The sequence below is a fragment of the Rana temporaria genome, chromosome 8 (genome assembly GCF_905171775.1).
Source record: "Rana temporaria chromosome 8, aRanTem1.1, whole genome shotgun sequence".
Taxonomy (NCBI): Eukaryota; Metazoa; Chordata; class Amphibia; order Anura; family Ranidae; genus Rana; species Rana temporaria.
Window position 1 is genome coordinate 75,592,494 of NC_053496.1, and position 21,243 is coordinate 75,613,736.

The window sequence follows — 21,243 nt, forward strand, 5'->3', positions numbered from 1 at the left end:
GCATTACAGCCTTCAGTTCAACTGTGACAGATTCCATTCTTATCTGATTAATATTGTTTATTTCACTGTCTTTCATTTTCATTCCCGCTAGCAAGGCTGTGTGTGTGTGTGGAAGAAACATTTTATGATGTCAGCTCTGTGTTTACACATAATAATGAGGAAACAGAATGGAGCAGCACATTGTAAAATGTTGCATTGACACTTTTTGCAGCTACATACAATCAATTTTTCCATTAGCTTAATGTGTTGTGTCTGTGAATGTACCCATTCCTATAGATTTGGTAGGAGCTGGTTTAACTAGGGAAGACCCTCACCACGCCAACATTCAAAAATATATATTTAAGGATTGACCAAGTCAATACAATGAGAGGGAGAATCAATAAAAAAATATACATTTTATTACAACATAGTTAAAAAACATATAAACAACATACAAATAACACCACGTATGGACACAGTTACCCAATAATGCAGTTATAGAGGACTGGACCTACGGTACAAAAATGTATTTATGTATCAAGGTAAAAGGTAGGATGATTATTACCTATACCCGTCAACACTCATGTATAAGGGAAATACTTAAAGTGGTACTATAGGTTCAGTTTAAAAAAACAAAAAACAAAACAAACATGTCATACTTACCTCCACTGTGCAGTTCATTTTGCACAGAATGGCCCCCAACTTCCTCTTCTGGGGTCCCACGGCGGCTCTCGCAGCTCCTCCCTGCAAGAGCTAACCCCTTCTGAGAAGCTTTCTCCCGATGGGGTTACCTTGCAGGCGCGCTTCCGTGTGATACAGTCGGTGGCCATAGCCGCTGAGTGTATGACTCGGCCCCGCCCCCCCAGCGCGCCACGTCATTGGTTTGATTGACAGCAGCAGGAGCCAGTGGCTGTGCTGCTATCAATCTAACCAATGAATAGCCGACAAGCCGATTGGAAAGCGATGCGGTATCGCGCCAATGGAAGTTGAGTAAAACGGGGGCTCGGGGGGGCCGTGGAGTGCAAGGTGTTTTTTCACCTTAATGCATAGGATGCATTAAGTTGAAAAAACACAAAGCTTTACAACCCCTTTGAGAAACACTGGTATCTCCTTACTAATGATCCTATGCTTTGTAGATATACAGGTCCTAAACCCAATATTACTTTCAGGAGGGCAAGATCACTCAGGGATAGTTTGACACAAAGCCATTTTATTGAGACAGCTAGGGAAGATACCACCTCGAGAGGAACCTGGCAATGCGGTTCATGCACTTTTTGGCAATGGATATATAGAAACCAAAGGGCAGATTACACTCTACGATACACCATGTCAACTTTTAGAAGGAGGGCTATGTGGTAGCTTCTACGTGGGCAAAACCAAACAAGATTTTTGGCGTTGAATCAAGGATCATATATACTACATCAATAGCAATCAACTGCTGACACCTATATGACGACAGGTAAATCAAATGCATGCTGGTGACAGTAGTGTAGTAAAATTTGCAGCATTAGAACACATTCCAATGAACTCTTGAGGTGGTAATCATGATAAAAAAATCCTACAAAGAGAAATGAGATGGATTCACACTTTGGCTGCTACTACCGTCCCTGGCCTCAATGATGCCATTAGCTAAAAAACCTTTTCTTTAAAAATACTTTTATCTTTTTCTTTATGGAGAGATTTCTGTTCATCTCGCTGTCTGTATTGATCTGTTATAGCAGTGGTCATCAACCCTGTCCTCAGGGCCCACTAACTGGCCAGATTTTATGTATTACCTTGGGGAGATGCAGACTAGAATACGAGTACTAGAATACTGAGCAGCAAATGATATCACCTGTGATGCCTTTAAGTTATCTTGCAAACCTGGCCTGTTAGTGGGCCCTGAGAACAGGGTTGATGACCACACTGTGTTATAGGATTTATCGGAACTTTCTTCTGGTCTGGCCATAGTGGCCCCATGTGGAGTTTTTTTTGTATATATTTATTTTTATTAACTTGTATGTCTATCTTGTTGTGAGCTTGCCGGTTGCCTGTTGGCGGGAGTTTTCCTGTTTTTGGGGATCATTGATGTTGATGCGTTTTTGTTTTGCGGGTGTGTGGCTTGCGTGACGTTTCTGCGACATGTCATTGCACTATTTGCCGCATATGCCTTGCTATGGAGGGCTCTTTTTGTCCATCCACTTATCTGGGGGCAGAGCTTTAATGTTGTCCATTTGGTGTGTATCTGCATGGATATGTGTCATTATACTGCTTTATGCACCTCTCTACTTCTTGTGTACATCTATTTAATCACTGGTTAAGTATTTGAGGTCATGTGACTATGTTCACTTCCTGTTGATATTTGCTGAACCATTTGAGAAGTTCTCTGTTTGGCCACATGACTATGTTCACATGACCATGATCACATTATGTGATTATGTGATCAGATATCTTTCTGTCTGTCCACCTAATTGGGGGTAGAGTTTTGGAGTCGGGTGTATTGGCGTGGATGGATGTCATTATAACTTTCTATGCACTTCTCTACTTCCTGTTAATATCTACCTAATCACGTGAGAAGTGTTTGCGGTCACATGGCCATGCTCATTTCCTGTAGATATCTGTTCAATCATTTGAATGGTGGTTTTGCAGTCACATGACTACACCCACATGACTATAATCACATGGCAATGTTATATGCCATGTGACCGGATATCTTTCTGCCTTCTCTATGTCCTATCACAGATGGGGATGCAGGTGGTCACATGACTTTGAGCATTTGACTCATGATCATGTGGAGTTGCTCTACGTCACATCACTTAGCTTTTTTTGGCTCAATTTTAAGGCTGCCACACCCTTCTACTTCCTCTCCCTCTATATAAGATGGTATGCACATGGGTTTGGGTCACACACAGCAAATAAAGCTGTACACAGGGGTGTAGCACCAAAGGGTAAGCTGTATTTTTGCTCATCCATTCTAGTAACCACTATGTGACATTATGTCCTAAAGTGAATATTTACTCGATTCAATTGCTTCTGTAACAGGGGCAGGTTTTTCATCTCAGGCTGGACATACACGGTTCATATCGTTAATGGGCAGGCTGAATGTATCATGTTGACCGAGCAATCAATTTTGGTGCAACCAGCCTGCTGGATTCTCTTGTGATTCTCGCTAGCAGCTGCTATGGCCCTGTTCCTGTAATCCTGTAACCCATGGTTTCAGGAAAGAAATTTGCACAGTGTATAGCCTGTCTAAAACTACCCCCTCCCCAGACTGACAATGCTGCTGTTCAAAGGCTTCTCTATTGCATCTCCATCCAGAATGCAGACACCCCAAGACAGGAATTGTGTTACTGGCAGAATTACCATGCGAAAATGAGGGTGAAAAAGCCTAAAAAAAAAAGAAAACGAATGCAGCCACCACATTGGTAAGATTCAATACAGTTACATTTTTATTTTTGGGTTTAATACCACTTTAAGAGCACCTTCTTGACTTCTTGCAAACACAGTTTTAAAATGTTTCGAATACATCACTGCTAAACTAGGAACAGTGCACACAAGATAAGTCAAGACAAGTTGAACAATATTCAAGTTCCCATGAGAAGTTAGGTAAGGGAAAAGTGGAGTAACATGAACTGACAGATGAAGAAAGTAACAAAGCAATCCTAATTAGGAGAGATTCTCATTTAGCAGTTAGGCTAACCCAAGATGATAACTCATTTACAACAACTGCAAAGTGATAGTGCTAGGTATATAAATACACATTTATGATTTCATGAATAAGTGCCCCTTTAGGTATATTTGGGTATGGGTACACATTTTTTTTTTATTTACTTTTCTTCAATGTGTTCTAATTGTGGTAAAAAGAAAGATAGAGAAATGGAGGAGAGGTGGACTTTCCATATTGAACAAATCAATTACCTCTGTTCAATATTGGGCATTGCGCACTCATGGTTGCTAGTCAAGCTTGAATATCTAGACGTTTGGATGTCATCTTTCATAGCACAGAGACCTTTTTTTTTCTTTCTTTCTCTCTTATTAAAGTGGTAGTAAACTCAAGTGGGCGATTTTTACCTAAAGGTAAGCCTACACTAAGGATTACCTGAAGGTATCGTAAAAATCTTCTAAACGTGCATATTTACGTTGGCAGCAGTCAGTGACGTCACTGGCACATGCGCACTGAGCTTTGAATGGACTGTGCCATCCATTCAGAACTCTGTGCCACGGCCGTCACCCCCGTGCGCATGTGGGAGAGACGTCATCCGGGCTCGGCCATTTATACGTCTGAAGACCAGGTGAAGACTGAAGAACCTAAAGCGATGATGGCACTCTGGGAAAGGGCTTAGTTTTCAGGCAAGTCTGTCATAATGTTCTAGTATGCACTGCATACTAGGACATTATGACTTAAACTGCCCAAAGGACAAATTTGTTTTTGGTGTGGTCTACTACCGTTTTAATGTCCTATATGTAAAAATGCAGTTGAACATCTGCCTTGATTTACATGGCAACCATGTGCCATGCAGATAGGTGACTAAACGTAAGATTTTTTGTAGCGCAACAGTGAGAGCCAGCAGTGTATATAATCATATATGTGCATAGGATACATGTAAATGCTTGACTGCTGCCTTGTATCTGTGAGCACCTTACATATTCAGTAAATCAATTCCCTATGCATTGTAGCAAACAATAAAATGAAAAGCAAACTGATGCATTTGTTGTAGACCTTGAATCTTTGTGATCAGTCTTACCGTCACAGACAAGCGTCATCAGTGATCACTGCATGCATATTTGTTCAGATGTAAACAATACCACAGATGTACAATTTCAATAGATATCTCACCTTGCCATTTAAAGCATTCATGGCATCAACAGCATCATTGCGATTGTTAAAGTGTACAAAGGCATAATCTCGAATTTTTTTTACACGTTCAACTGCACCTGTAAAAAGAAATTGCGAATATTAAAGACTGGCATGCTTTCCCCAATGTGTTGTTAAGGTAAATGTTTTGTACTGACATATGACAACTGATCACACGTGCTGCTTTGGTTTGGCTTGTAATTCACACTACATACTACAGTGAAACCCATGTTGTCCTGTTACCAACTCATTCATGTCCTGATGTCAGTTTTTAGAACACAAGACAGAGCTCACTTGATGTATACAGTAAAGAAATCTGTAGGCTGTCATTGCTGCCTTGCTTTTGAACATGCTATTTTCCAAAACATGTATGCAGCCAGTGAAATCAGAATACCTGATCTGCATACTGCTACTGAGTGAGTGACTAGAAGTCATAAAATTAGGGGATTAGCATGGCAACCAGTCAGAAGGAAGACACAAATTGCAACCAATGCATTTCTTTTATAGGCAGGTTTCTTTTACCTTCAATGAAAATATGAAATAACATTTTTGGCTTCCATGTCCCATAAGGATCAGAAACTGTTTATAATGGTAGAGGGACACGGTTGGACATACTTTCTTGAAGGAGCCAAGCAATAATTAGACACATGCTATTCCAATAAATTCTACATTTTCAGTGTTAGTGGATATATCTTTAATCCAAAGGGCCGTGTTACCTTGTGCTTTCCTCCAAATACATCTTTAATTTAAAAAACTGTAAAGTAGATTAAAATACTGCACATCACATGCTGACTATGTTTAAATATCTGTTATTTATTTTGACAGAGGTGAACAGATTCTTCAGAATCATGCATGCAACTTTCCAGAGTTGTAAAAATACCTTCCTGGTTGATTACAAGGACAGGACTTTGAAGTCAGAAAGACATGATACATATTCTGGCATGATTGATATCTCCTATCTCCAGATTGATTTGAAAAACACATAAATAACTAGATTTATTGCACAAAAAATTATCAACTCACAAAGTTCGCAGTTCAAAGTTCTGACATATTTTAAAAGAAAGCTGTAGTTGAATATTTGTGAAAAAAATAAAATTGCATAAAGTTTATTTCAATGGTTAACCTCCCTGGCGGTATGATTCTTTCAGAAAAAACATGCTGAAAGCGGTACCATTATTTGCAAGGAAATTTGGCGTTTTATATTGTAGGTCTGTAATTTTTAGAAATAACTCACTTAAATCTGACCAAACAAGATTCTAATAGGCATCCCGGGTATGAGATTTTTTTAAAAACAAAATTATAAATTATAATATAATAAATAATTATAAATAATTATAACAAATAATAATATAATTATAATAAAAATTATTCAATAATGTAATCAAATCAAAATCACTGAAATTTTTTCAGTTGCAGAATTGTCGCTGTCATTATTTTTTTTTTTTATGACGAATTTCCCCACAAATCGCTATCGCACAATTCTGCAAGTGATTATAATTTATTATCGCTGTTTTTTAGCTGATCTAAAACTATTTTTGACATAAAGGGACACTTTTGGTTGCTATGGACAATCTACAGTTTGCAGGGAGAAAGAAACGTTTTTATTATATAAAATGACATGCATGACACAGGACAGACCACTAGGGACAAGGGGGGTGTGTTTTTTTTACATACAGTACTGTAATCTATAAGATTACAGTATACTGTATGTAAAGTGTTTGTTTACTTTTTTGAATTTGGCGCCGTTCTCCGTCCCCGTGCGTCGTAACGTCGCAGGGAACGGAGATCGGCGTCACACGGAGGCACTGTGTGAATCGAGCGAGGTCCCGCTCGCTCACACAGCGCGGTGGCATCGCTGGATCCAGGGACAAGGTAAGTAAACCATGCCTGTGGATCTAGCGAGGCAAGCCCGAGTCTGACTCGGGGTTACCGCTCGCAGCAGGAAAATCTAACCCCGAGTCAGACTCGGGAATACCGCCAGGCAGGTTAAAACCTAAAAATATCATTATTTTATCTTAGAAATTAATTTAAGAACTGAAATTAAATATAAGAATTTATGTTTGGTTACATTTATTCAGTTAATCAAATATACTTCCTTCAGTCTTACTGTTTAAATGACATTTTAAGTTAAAAAAAAATTTCGAGTAGGGGATGGTTAAAACAAATTATCTTCCTATCAGTTTAAGTCTTATAGACATAGAAATAAGAGGAAAGCTCTCCAAAATAAGGGACATATCATCAAAGACAGTTGACACCAGAACAAAATCTTGAATTTTACCTTAGTCTCAGTTTTGGTGACCATGACATAGACATAAGAAAAAACCTCACAGAGCTGCTAGCTAAATCTCTTCAAATTAAATCAACAAGGTTTGTCTTCAGCCACACTTTAAAGAGATTCCAACAATTAACACATTCCATCCTATTAAATCTATAGAAATCTAAATGATTTCGCTTGGTTAACGTATGGCTAACACAATATGGAGGGCACATCCCCACAACAACAATGTGTACATGAGTCAGTTATCATAAAGCAGTTCACTAATAAAAGAATGTACCAGGCTTGATGTTGTTGAATTCTTTCTCTATTGTCTCCTCCGCTGTTGTTAGCATGAGATTTCTGACATATAGAATCTTAACTGATGACATTGTATCTTCATCAACTTCAACCTCCGGCTCTGCCCAGTCCACTGCAATAGGATGACCCCATAACTGAATGCGCCCTGTCAATGGGACAGCAAAATAAATGTATCTGACAGAACTGTGATACATGACACAAAAAGAAATATTAAAATACTGAATGCACTTAAGAGTGCAACCATAACTATGATTCAAACTTTATTGTATATAAATTTGCCAGGCACATACCAGCAATACTATGTGGCTGGGTTCCTGTGCACATGCAGTTATAAAATAAATACAGAGAAAACCTTTTCCGAACATTATTGCATATTGATAAGATCATTTACTTTAAGGAAATCAAAAAGACTATAGCTACTCAAGAAAACTCTAGACAAAATATAAAACATTGTTGTTTAAAAGCTATTTTGAAGCCTGACTTGGAGGGAAGATTTCTACACTTATGCTGCGTACACACGATCTGGCTTTTGCCCGGCCAAATGTTCTATATCTAAACTCTGATGGAATTCATCGGAATTTCCGATGAAAAAACTCAGATGGGGCTACACACAATCGGAAAATCCGATGGAAAAAGTTGATCTGACTTTTTCCATCGGAAATTCTGATCATGTGTACGGTGCATTAGCCTCCCTCTGTTATAGTGGGCTGCATCCCACTAAGGACCCCCTTGAATCTATTTTTACAGGGATGTGAAACACTTCCTAGTCTAACGCTACTACTTGGAACCTTGTTTTTACTTATGAAAACCAAGTATAACCATTATGGTGATGGTGAGAATGGATTAAAAAAAAAGCTCCAACAAAATCAGTGGATAGAGCTTTCCTAGAACCAAAGGTATTCACACGTCTCAATTACATACCCCAAAAATAAGAAGAATATTCCTCATTTTAGGATAGTAGGTGGACTCATGCAAATCATTCATTTAGCCCCAGTGGCCCAATGCACATCCAAAACCACTGGACATTGCACCAATAGTGGTCACAAAGCCTAAAATACCAGTATATAGTTCATATATAATTGCATCTAGATTCTAGAATCTTAGGCTATATTTAGACTAAACACCAGCGGTTTTGGATGTGCATTTGGCCATTGGGATATAATGAGTGGTTTTCATGGCTCCAACACTATCCTAAAATGAGAAATAATCCACTTATTTTTGGGACAGTTGATAATTTGAGACATGGGAACCTTCTGTTCTAAGATGGCTCTACTGTTTTACTTGTGAAAAGATAGAAATGCAGGTATGTTTACTGAATCATATAAAGTGTGATATTTAATTATCAGTCTATCCTAATGCTAGAATAATGACAAAAGTCAAAACTCTACATTTCTTTTTTCAAAAGTTATGACAATGTAAATCTGTTAAAAGTACAATATGACTGAGACGCTGACCCCTAGGACACATTTAAAAAAAATTCAACTCTGTATACTGTGGTGGAGTGATCCTTGGTTGACCCAACTTCAGGTCTGCATGCTTTCCAGCTGCAGTCTTTCTTATATTTCTTCCGACAATAAAATCAACAAAGCCTAAGATTGACATTAAAAAAAAAAATGTTTGTTCTTGTGGTATCCCTACTTCTTCTACAGTTGCGGCCGCCAAGTACAGCAGCTACTTTGTAAACAAAGATTTAGGTTTTTTTTTCTACCTAACTCCTATACAAATTATTAGTTTGAAAGTTTTATTTTATAAAAATGGTAAACCAAAAGAGATTACAATACAAAGGCCTATCAGACCTATATATCCAATGATTGATTGTTTGCCTTACCTGGTAATAGTTTTCGTCTGGCCATAGCTGCTGCACGATGACTGTCATACTCTACAAAGGCAAATCCACGATTTTTAGCTTTATCTGCAGCACTGGGGTAGACAATCACATCAATAACGCCGTCTGTTACTTTCCTCATTTCCACCAAAATTTCTTCTCTCTTCTTTGTCTTTGGGATGCCACCAACAAACAACCTGCAGTTGTCTACACTGGCACAGACCCCAAGAAGTCTCCCATTTCTGTAATATTGATAGCACGTTGAAATGTTGCTGAGCAAAATTAAGTTTATGTTCACAGAACCAGCATTTGACACCCTGACACTTTTTAGGTCCACTGGGTTTTTGGGCTTGACATAAATGGTCTGATCTGACTATACAATGAGGGCGGTAGGTGGAAGGGGGTCAATTGGTGGGGGTGTTGTGGAGTGGCAATAAAAAATAATTACTAATGCGCTTTTTACCGAATGTGAATTGTTCTGAAAAATGGGTGGCTTCGCCAAACCTTCCCATTGAAACCCAAAAAATCATTAATTGTAATGGGTAAAGATCTAGTCCTTCTTTTCTTTCAGTTTCAAAAACTGATATCAGTACATTTTAGAAACGACTCCAACTGCTTAACACAGTCATAGGCATGAGATAACATATCCTTGATTTAGTCTTGTTTGGCTAAATTAAAGAACAATCTAATACCTCTGGTCCAGTAGATAGCAAACTGTTCTAGGGTACTGTTAATCAGACAGATTTGAAAACCTGAAAGTGTATAATAATTCTTGACTTTAAGATGTTTCTTAGGAGAAGGTTTCATGGCTGACTGAAAGTACTTATGAACAAGTTCAATGTGATGTGTCCCATTAGATAGACTTAGGCCGCGTACACACGATCGGTCCATCCGATGAAAACGGTCTGATGGACCGTTTTAATCGGTTACCCGATGAAGCTGACTGATGGTCAGTCGTGTCTACACACCATCGGTTAAAAAAACGATCGTGTCAGAACGCGGTGACGTAAAACACAACAACGTGCTGAAAAAAATTAAGTTCAAGGCTTCCAAGCATGCGTCGACTTGATTCTGAGCATGCATGGATTTTTAACCGATTGAAATGCATACAAACTATCGTTTTTTTTTGCTATCGGTTAGGTATCCATCGGTTAAATTTAAAACAAGATTGCTTTTTTTTAATCTATGGATAAATAACTGATGGGGCCTACACACGATCGGTTTGGTCCGATGAAAACGGTCCATCATCGGTTTGACCGATCGTGTGTACGCGGCATTAGACAGCCCATAGATCAATCTTTTTTTTTTCGTTCAACCCATTGGTTGAATAAACAGAAAACAATGAACTGATTCCCCATCCACACATTCAAGCCAGGTGGGGGAACCCTCTCTGCTGAGCTATTGTATTTTGACAATGGGGAGATTCCCGACTGCCAGAATACAGTAATCAGCACTGCCCACTATAGTCATCAGCGGTGATCGAACAGAAGAAAATTCAACAGGGCAAGCCTGCCCATACATGAATCAAAATTCAGCTTATCCCTGCTAAACCTGCTACATATCAATACATGTATGACCGGCTTAAGGGACAGGTTGAGCTCCCTCTCATTAACAAACAATGAAGGTGTAAGTATTTAGGCCTTTGTTAAGTCAGACATTATTTAAACCTAGTTTACAAATGATAAAAAAGGGACATGCTAGCACTGTACAAACGGGTAATTATGACAAACACAGCTCCCAGCCCCCTTATAAATAAAAAAAACTAGTAGAATTTTTCAGTGCTGGATTTTCCAGAAATAATGCCTAAAAAAGGTAAGTTGCAATTTTTTTATATATTTTTTTTTTTAAGTTATGCTATGTGAGTGAGATCATGTAACACATTTAAAGAAGGTGTTATCCTAATGGAACCGCAAGAGTGGAAATACACTTTAGGTCCTCTTAAGTCTATGGACACCATCGAAATGGAGTAGCTTTATAAATGTAAGCTAGCATGGGTCCTTTAGTAATATTAACTAAATATCTTTAAAGCAAGGTAAATCAACACATACTGGGCAGGCTGTTCTTACTGTGAAAATCCTCACAAAATGGACATGAGAAATATCTGAACGATTTGATATTAATAATATCCTCATTTTATTCCATCTTCAACAGTTTATGAATCCAATGCTCAGCATTTACTATTCACAAGGCACACAGGTCTTTTGACTACCATCCTGAAAACATTGCTATATATGCTTCTGTATGAAAAAAAAATCCTGAATAAAAATGAAGTACCATAGCGGACAATTTTTAGTCTAGTTTGGACTAGAAATAAATGACAGCTGAAATCTAATTGATTGCTATAGGTAACCGAGAGAGACTTTCTTGTCAGATACTAATTTAATGTGAAGCCCAATTATTGTTCCCATTAAATAGCTTACATCTGCACGATAAGAAATTACTCAGCTAATTTAAAAAAAAACGTTTAAATTCTTATCAGCTTTTCAACAGAACAGAACAAGATTTTTCCGACTTTTAAAACCTGACTTAATTGAGATTTTTATTGCATTATTCTGTTAGTAAAAGGATCTTGCGAAGATGCCAGTATTGTAAATTAGGAAAATTGCTAAACCATAAACTGCCTGGCTGCAACACCGTCTGTTGGGGATGAATAGTCATTACTGTTAACAACATAGGCATAGATATCACTTTTATTGAATACTCACCGAATTTCGTAATTATTTAGTTGTTTGATTGCATTCCTGGCATCCTGTCTGTTGGTGAAGGTTACAAATGCATACCCCCTATTATTTCCATTGAAGTCCATCATCATTCTCATTTCAAAGATTCTCCCTATCTGTGAACATATGACATAATAATAGAGAATCAAATAGTTAACATGGGAATAGCAATATTACAAGTACCAGTACAGTCAGGGATGGACTGGCCATTGGGACTACAGGGAGTTTCCCGGTGGGCCGATGGCTCAGTGGGCCAGCATCAGTGACAGCGGACCGCCGCCCCCCTCCGCTCCTTTGTCTCTCTCTCCCCGCAGCGCTCACCTGGGGGGGACAAAGGAGCAGGGGGAGGACCAGAGGAGCAGGGGGGACGACAGAGGAGCATGGGGGGAGGGGACAGACAGCTGACTCAACAGCTATGGCCTGGGAGTTTCTCACTTCTGCCTAATCTTGTCCCATAAGGGGGGGGCACCGAACTGATTCTTTGCCCCGGGTGAAATAATGTCTACCTTCCCCACTGGTACTGCCTATAAGAGTGCCAGTACCAGCCATTCTACTCTAATAAAGTAGAACGGCTAGTGGCTAGTGAAGGGAGAAAGGGGGCTTGGGTGGCCGGGGGGGGGGGGTCGGGAGTTGTCCGGCCATCATGGGAGTGGGCCAGTCTGGATGAAGTCCAGGGCCAAATTTCGGTCCCAGTCCAGCCCTGAGTACAGTCAATATAGTGGAATCTTATGTGTGCTATTTGTACATGCAAATCCATCTGTTACAGGACAAATGAGGATGTTTCATGTACTTGACATAACAAAAAGGCTTTAGCAATAACGCTGTATTAGGCATATGCATAAAGTGTGTCATATCACATTAAGCATAATTCCAACCAAGAAAAATACATGCATGTATATATCACCACAGTGATCACCACTTAACAGAGAAGTCCAGCAGTTGAGCTTTTTAGGCTGGACTTCTCCTATGGGTTACAGGAGTGCAATTTGTTTTGCACTCCTGTGACCCGTTTTCAGTGGAGAGCGGTCTGAAGTTCGCTTGCCGCTGATATCACTGCAATCAGTCGAGGCAGCGTGTCATCCCGACTTAGGAAGTCTTGATCCGCCAGCTGCCTGGACTGATGGCCATCTCAGCGAGCCGTTTAGACGGCCGGTCCCCACCCCTCCACAGCTCAGTGCTCCAATGAGCGTGGAAGAGAAGAGCAGGAGAGATGCTGACTGACAGGCAGCAGCTCTCTGCTCGGGGAGGTGAGAGAACTGAGCCACCATCGGTGTTTGTGGCTCGGTTCTCAGTGCAGAGGCCATTTGACCTCCAGGAAGGTTTTACCCCCTTCAAGACCAGGGCATTTTTTTCTATTGAGCACTGTGCTACCTTAACTGGCAATTACTCAGTCATGAAACACTGTACACAAATGAAATTGATATAATTTTTTTTCACACAAATAGAGCTTTTTTATTGATGGTATTTAATCACCACTGGGTTAGTTATTATATAAATGAAAAAAATAAAAATAAATGTTGAACCCCCACTGATGTCCCTAGTGACACTAATACAGTGATCAGTGATAATACTGTAGACTGACACTGTACTATTGATATTGTCTGGGAAGGGGTTAACAGCAAGGGACAATAAAGGGGTTAACTGTGTGCCTAACAAGTGTAATACTGTATGTGTAATGTGTGCTGCTTTTACTTACTGATCTGGCTGTTTTTCCTACCTGCTTTTCAGGGAGAAGAAACCGCAAGATCGTTGTAAAGTGTACACAGAGTTCTGTGTGTTTGTAAGCACATAGAACTCTGTGTGTGACTGGACACAGCCGATCATTAGGTTTCAGCTGAAATCATTGACTAAAATCTGTTGCCAAACTCTTGCCGTGTCCATATAGCATGTGACAGTAGGATGCTGGGATACCTGGCAGCAAGCCAACAATGTACATGTACCTTCCGCCCCCACACAGTATATTTACTGTTAGCGGTCGACAGGAGGATAAGGAGACCTTGTCACCAGACCATTAATTTTAACAACAATCTTTCCATAATCTTTCCTCGGCTCTCCAGAGACTCTGCCTCCTCATTGGCTGAGATAGCAGCAAGAGCCATTGGCTCCTACTGTTGTCAATCACAGCCGCTGAGCCAATCAGGAGAGAGGGTATAGGCCGAGCCACAGCTCTGTGTGTGAATGGACACTCAGAGCTGCAGCTCAGGAGTGAGCCTGCTTGGGTGTCCCCATTGCAAGCTTCTTGCTCTTGGTGCACTCAGCAGGAGCGCCAGTGAGGGACCTGAGAAGAGGAGGATCAGGGTTGTTATTTGCAAAACTGCTGCACAGAGCAGGTAAGTATAACGTGTTTTTTTATATATTTTAATTTCACCTTAAGGCAGCTTATGCAAGTTTTTTTTATACCTGTAAACACCTCTCTTTGGTGGACATGCAAAATCTGGCTGTTACCATGACGTGTAAAACCCGGCCCCTCTGACGCATCACGGGAAATCCCTTACCAATTCACATGGGGGGGGGCGGGATCTGGAGTTCCCCTTTTTTCTGACAATAACTTGCATATTAACCTTTAAAATGAGCATTTTTCATGTTCGTGTCCCATAGACTTTAACAGTGTCCGCGTGTTTGAACACATTTTTGGACTGTTCGCATGTTCTGCTGTGAACCAAACCGGGGGGTGTTCGGTTCATCCCTACTGGGCACCACCATCTTGGATGCGATGTCAGCAGACTCAGCAATGTCACGCAAGTGACATTAAACAGTATTTCCCTTTTCCCATTCCCTGGTAACTACACAAGTGTTTATGTTGGGAGATGAAGGAGTAGGCAGAGGAGTTGGGTTAGCACAGAGGCCCACAAAAAGAGGAAGCCCCCTAAAAAATAGGCTTCCAAAAGAGGGGAGAGAGCTATATTGTGCAAGGAGAGAGGAGGCTGTGCTAGAAAATTTACTCTTCCTGAAGTAGTCCAATTTGCTAGCAAGCTCAATGGCACATTTCAAGTCAATGACAATGTTAACGGAATGAAAAAAAAAATAATAATATTGCAAGTAAGCATTTAAAATACTAGATTCTGTGTTTTTATCTTTTAGGCTTTATCTTTAATTTCTTAACTTTATTATTCCGCTTTTTTCCTATCTCGAGTGTATGCCCAATTTTACCTTTTCACATAATGGTATGAGTTCATCCTCAAAAAGATCACGGGGAAGTTTGCCGACAAAGATCTCACAGCCTCTTTCTGGAGGCGGACCATCCCATCCGGGAGGGGGGCCTCCATATCTTCTCTGCCCATTTTCCTGTTGAAAAGAAATTACTTATTTTTAGCAAAACACAAGTGAATTTTTTTCTATGACCTAAATCTGGAAAACCGTGACATGGAAGTTCAACCCTGACTCAAAGTTTAGGTCAGTAATTTTTTTTCAACTAGATTTCAAAATGCTTGGAAATATGCCTTCATCAGAGATGAATGACATTGCCACATTACAAAACATTTGTTAATTATTATATTGCAGAAGTTCTTATAATTGGCAACTCATAGCATTAGCAACCAATAAGATTCCATCTTCTACTAGTCTGACTTCATCCTAGTGAATACCTATTGGTTGCCATGAATAGCTGCACTTAAAATGTTTGTTAACCCACAAAAAATCCCACAGATTCTGTTCCTTTAAAGCAGGGCTATGCAATTAGCGGACCTCCAGCTGTTGCAAAACTACAAGTCCCATCATGCCTCTGCCACTGGGTGTCATGCTTGTGGCTGTCAGTCTTTGCTATGCCTCATGGGACTTGTAGTTCTGCAACAGCTGGAGGTCCGCTAATTGCATATCCCTGCTTTAAAGCATGTTATACAGCACAGTGCTTGTGCTGTGTAATTTGGTACCCTATAACACCTGTAATACCTGGCTGATGCTGTCTGGCTATGCCCTCCCCTCTGCAAACAGAGCACGATAATCATGACTGCTGAGCCCTGACATTGTGGTCTGTTTGCTTGCCTCCAGAATCCGCAGCCTGCTCTTCTGTGTCTCCTCTGCCCCCCCTCCTCCCCCCTCTCCTCTCTGCGTGTCAGCGTCGTCGTCCCTGCTCCCCCACTCCTACTGCTCTCATATTTCATTAAAAAGCATCCCATCTGTGCTCTAATATACCAGTAAAGCTGCACCAGTTTTTGTGCTCTCAAGTTTTAGTAAATCAACCCCAGTATGTATCTCTATGGACAGAAATTATATTTTGGGCTGTATTAATCACTGAGAAGGAAAAGCTTTTGCCTTGTTCAACACAACTAAATCTAACAGTGGACATATACAGCCCAGGCCGTCCAGATTGTGATGGCCTGATGCAACATTTTAGGCCATTGGCAGTACCCTCATGAAGATGATTAAAGGTGCTTTTATCAGAAGTGATAATTTATCAGACTACAATAAAATCATGGACTGAGAGCATAATTTGTTCCGGAAACATGCTTGTAATCCAAAGCACTTGTATATCAAAGCAAATTTCCCCATAAGAAATAATGGAAACTCAGAAACCTTTTATTCATAGGTCCTTCAGTTTATAGTCAGTTTATAGTCTATATAAAAAGATTATAGCAATGTGATGGTTGTGTGGTTGTGTAACCATAAAATGTCCATTCACAAATAGCAAGAAGCAAAATCCAGAAGGAGCTAGCGTATAAAAGAGATCCAAGCACTTCTAAGTGTAGCATGTGGACAGTCTATGTGGACAGCTGTCTGCATACTTGCCTGTTTTAATCATCAACCATGTAAGTTGCTAAATGTTGTACCTTCATTAATGTAACCATATTGCTATGGTGCCTCTCGTCTCTTCTATACTCAGTTGTGACATGAAGCTACTTGTATATCAAGACATCGCTTGTATACCAAGTCAAAATTTATCAAACAACGTTGTGTCTTGCAAAACGCTCTCAAACCAAGTTACTTTTAAACTAAGGCTTTACTGTATCTGAATAAGAAGCAATGGCAAACCAAAGCTATAAACATCTGTTGTTCTTTGGGAGACATCTGAACATTTATAGCCGGCCTATCCAAGTTCTGGAAACCTGTGTAGCGCTAAAAGTGTGTAGATACTGTGGGCCAGATCCACATACATGTAGAACGGCGCAGCGTATCAGAGATACACTATGCCGCCATACCTTACCTGGTGCATTTTCGAATCCTCATCGATTTCGCGCCGTAAGTTACAGCAGCGTAGTGTATTTCTGGCAGCGGATTTCAAATTGGGCGGGTTGGGTTTCATTTAAATGAAGCGCGTCCCAGCGCCGAATGAAATGCGCATGCGTCGTCCAGAAATTTCCCGACGTGCTTTGCACGAAATGACGTCGCAACGACGTCATTTTTTGAACCTAGACGTGAGTTACGTCCATCCCTATTCACGGACGACTTACGCAAAAAAAAAAACATTTCAAATTTCGACGCGGGAACGACGGCCATACTTAACATGGCAATTCTATCTATACGTGGATCATCGTAAATCGCTAATTTGCATACCCGGAAAGGAAAACGCCACCCAGCGGATGCCGAAGTATTGCATCTTAGATCCAAAGGCGTACGAAGACGTACACCTGTCGGATCTAACCCAGAAGCCATTGTATCTTGTTTTGAGGATTCAAAACAAAGATACGACTCAGGAATTTTGAAATTACGCGGCGTATCAATAGATACGCCTGCTTAATTTCTTTGTGAATATGGCCCTGTGAGTGAATATATAAATGCAAACAATAAAAACTTGGGTGAAATTATTAAAATAACCAGATAAATCATATTAGTCCATCTTGAGTAGACAGTATGAAATATAATGGTGTAAAAGGAAGTCCATGAATAGTGAATCAAATACAGTGACGAATCTTGAAAAATACTTGATCATGAAGTGCAAACTAAGAAAAGTAAGGTTGGCGCGCTTACCAGACAAGGTGGACACATGTACTATATAGCACGTGGGTCAAGCAGGCATTAGTGAGGAAATTACCTCAGTGAAATCATCCATACTGAAAGTGATGAATGGAAGATGGACTCCAATATCTCGAATGTGAGTTAATCCCATAGCTTGTTAGACCACTTGTAGGCCTGAAGCAGCTGGCTGTACACAGGAGTCTTATCATGAACCGAGTCAAGGCTGAGCAAGCCGCTATTGTGGAGTGTTGTGACTAAGCAGTGTCAGGACATTACTGGAATAGGCCAGTGAGCTGGAACGTCTCAGTAACTTAGTTAAGAAACCTTCTGAAAACCATCCACTCCACAATAGTGGCTTGCTCAGCCTCGATCCGGTTCATGATAAGACTCCTCTGTACAGACAGCTGCTTTAAGCCAACAAGTGGTCTAACAAGCTATGGGATAACCTCACATTTGAGATATACTTGCCGTTTACCTCAGAGTCTATCCATCTGATGCAGGATTACCTGTTCCATATTGAAGTCCGTTTTCCATTCATCGCTTTCCGTATGAATGGTTTCACTGAGGTCATTACCTCACAAATGCCTGCTTGACCCACGTGCTATACGGTACGTGTGTCCAACTTGCCTGGTAAGCATGCCAACCTTACTTTTCTTTGCTTGCACTTCATGATCAAGTATTTTTCAAGATTCGTCACTGTATTTTATTCTAAATTTATGGACTTCCTTTACCCTTAAACCATTATATTTCATACTGTCTACTCAAGATGGACTATAATGAGTTATCTGTTTATTTTGATTATTTAACCCAAGTTTTTATTGTTTGCATTTATATATTCACTTATATACACACAGCGCTACACTGTTTGCTTTTATTTGTTTTGCACGTTGTGTCTCACCCAGTTTTCTCTTTGTGCAATTTTCCTATATATTATTGATTTTATTTAGTCAAATCAAAGGTAAAAAAGCAACAACTTCATATTAGATATATATTATATTTCTAGTAGCTAGTATTATAAACTCTATTGTTACTGAACTAAGGCTTAAAAACTATGCTTAAATTAAATATGTACATTACAGACATTGCCATAACAGGAAGGCTTTAACAAAGGAATTATTTAAAAAAAAAACATCTCCCTACAAAAAAAAAAAAAGAAACAATCCAGCCACCAGTCTCTTTAATAATGTTTCTCAAGTTGTATCGTTAAAGAAAGGAAATGTATGAACAATAATGCGTGAGGAATGATAAATCATGCAGGTTATCTTGTTTTTTCATTGTGACAGTAAATGTAAAGTATATGATAAAGAGATCCTGTTTACAGAAGCCTGAAATAATCAGGTCAATCTTTTTTTTATTATCAAAAAGCATATTTAAAAACTTGTGTATTAAAATAACGCTACGTAATATGCATAATTTCAACTATGTGAATTGACATTATATTATTACATAACATGTTTTACTAATTTGAGGGTATTATACATTTCTTCTGTAGTTATGCCCAAACCTATTGTAACCTAGATTTCTATGAAAAAAAATCTGAATCTTATATTTTATAGCAGTCAACATCTTTGCTCCAGCCAAGCTTTGCACCTTTTTGACATGGAATATGAGCCTTTTTGTTTGCTGAATTCCTAAGGGGGTGCAGTTACTTTTTGTGGTGAACTGTAACTTTTTTAACATTTACACATTATTAAACTGTGCTTTTATATTATTTTCAACTAGTATAACATCATTTTTATTTACAAACAACGTTTAATACGGGATGCTTTCATACTCCTCTTAAGGCAGAGCATTCTGCGCTTTTTTAATGAGAATGCCCTGCATTAGCTTTGCATTCGTTGGCTTTTGCTACAGATAAACAAATCCAGAAGATTTCTGCATTGCAGGAAGGGTGTCCTTTCTTTAGTTCATTTGGCTGTCTATGTAATCTGATCTGCTGGTATTCACAAGTAGTCACCTCACAGGCAATACACAATATAGTAGTAGTAAACTGGCTTTCTAAAACCATTCTGAAACAAATTTCTCACTTGCTACCTGCTGGCTGCAAGTGGTAACTATGTATGATGCAATGTGAATGTTTATCTGACTAAAATAAATATTTTGAATTTCTCATAATAAAGAAAATACAGGCATACTATAGCTTCCTAAGAAATAACACAAAATGCAGCGCTCTGAAAGAATGATCAAATAAATTCCAACGTAGTACTGTATGCATAAACAATTTATTCTATAAAGTTAAATATGATTGAACAAAGCTTAAACTACCGTATTTATCAGCGTATACAGCGCACTTTTTCGCCTTAAAATAAGGGGAAAATTGTGGGTGCACGATATACGGCGATACCCGCTTCCCGCGCTCAGTTTGAACTCCTCCGCCGACATATACCAAGTGCAGTACAATAGGGTACATTCGGCCAGGCTTGGCTTCACTCGTGGTCACGCTCTGTGACGTTTATGCGTGAGAAGCCGAGCGTGCCCGAGTGTACTGCGCTCGTTATATGTCAGCGAAGGCGTTCAAACTGAGTGCGGGAAGCGGGGATTCGACTCGGAGACAGCGCGGGAGAAGCCGGAAGAACACCATTAAGGCCGCAGACGGACGCCGGACCGGACAAGGCCGCCGATGGACGCCGGGCAAGACACCAAAACTGTAAGTAATAAAATGTTTTTTTACAGGAATTTCGGGTCTTCATTAGGGGTGCGCACTATACGCCGGAGAGCGCAATACCCCGATAAATACGGTAAATGGTAGTGAACGTTACCAGACCTCAGATTGGATAAGGATAACAATCATCCCCAAACTGTTCCCACAAGGTTGGGAGCATGAAATTGTCCAAAATGTCTTAGTATGCGGACGCCTTAAAGTGGGTGTTAACCCGATTCATGAAATTTGAGCAGGGCACATACATCTGCAGTTTTTTGTTATCTCTCTTCAATGAGCTAAGTCCCGTATTTCTCTCCTGAACTGTTCCTCTGTTATCAGCTTGATAACTCCTGACAAATTCTTATGCCGCGTACACACGGACGTTTTTCTTGTCAAGCCTGCCTTGCCTACACACGATCATGAAAAAAAAATGCTCTAGCAAAGCACGGTTACGTACAACATGTACAACGGTACTATAAAGGGGAAGTTCCATTCAGAGGGCGCCACCCTTTGGGCTGCTTTTGCTGATTTTGTGTTAGTAAAAGTTTGGTGAGAGACGATTCGCACTTTTCAGTCTTCGTGCTTTTCAGTCTGTTACAGCGTGACGAATGTGCCATCTCCATTACAAACGCTAGTTTTACCAGAACGAGCGCTCCCGTCTCATAACTTGCTTCTGAGCATGCATGTTTTTTTCCTGTTGTTAAAGCCTACACACGATAATTTTTCACAATGAGAAAAACGACAACGTGAAAACAACGCGAAAATTTAGAGCATGTT

The 21,243-nt window shown here is 39.8% G+C and overlaps 1 protein-coding gene across 2 annotated transcripts in view; it reads right to left on the reverse strand.

The window, feature by feature from the left end:
- The window catches only part of A1CF (APOBEC1 complementation factor), an 80,919-nt gene that overhangs the window by 24,374 nt on the left and 35,302 nt on the right, over positions 1–21,243 (reverse strand). For both annotated transcript variants that reach the window (XM_040362063.1, XM_040362062.1), the window contains exons 3-7: positions 15,084–15,218; positions 11,919–12,049; positions 9,217–9,455; positions 7,369–7,533; positions 4,796–4,893 (exon numbers count right to left, since the gene is read on the reverse strand). In XM_040362063.1, coding sequence (XP_040217997.1) covers positions 4,796–4,893; positions 7,369–7,533; positions 9,217–9,455; positions 11,919–12,049; positions 15,084–15,218 — 768 coding nt within the window. The remainder of the gene's footprint in view (positions 1–4,795; positions 4,894–7,368; positions 7,534–9,216; positions 9,456–11,918; positions 12,050–15,083; positions 15,219–21,243) is intronic.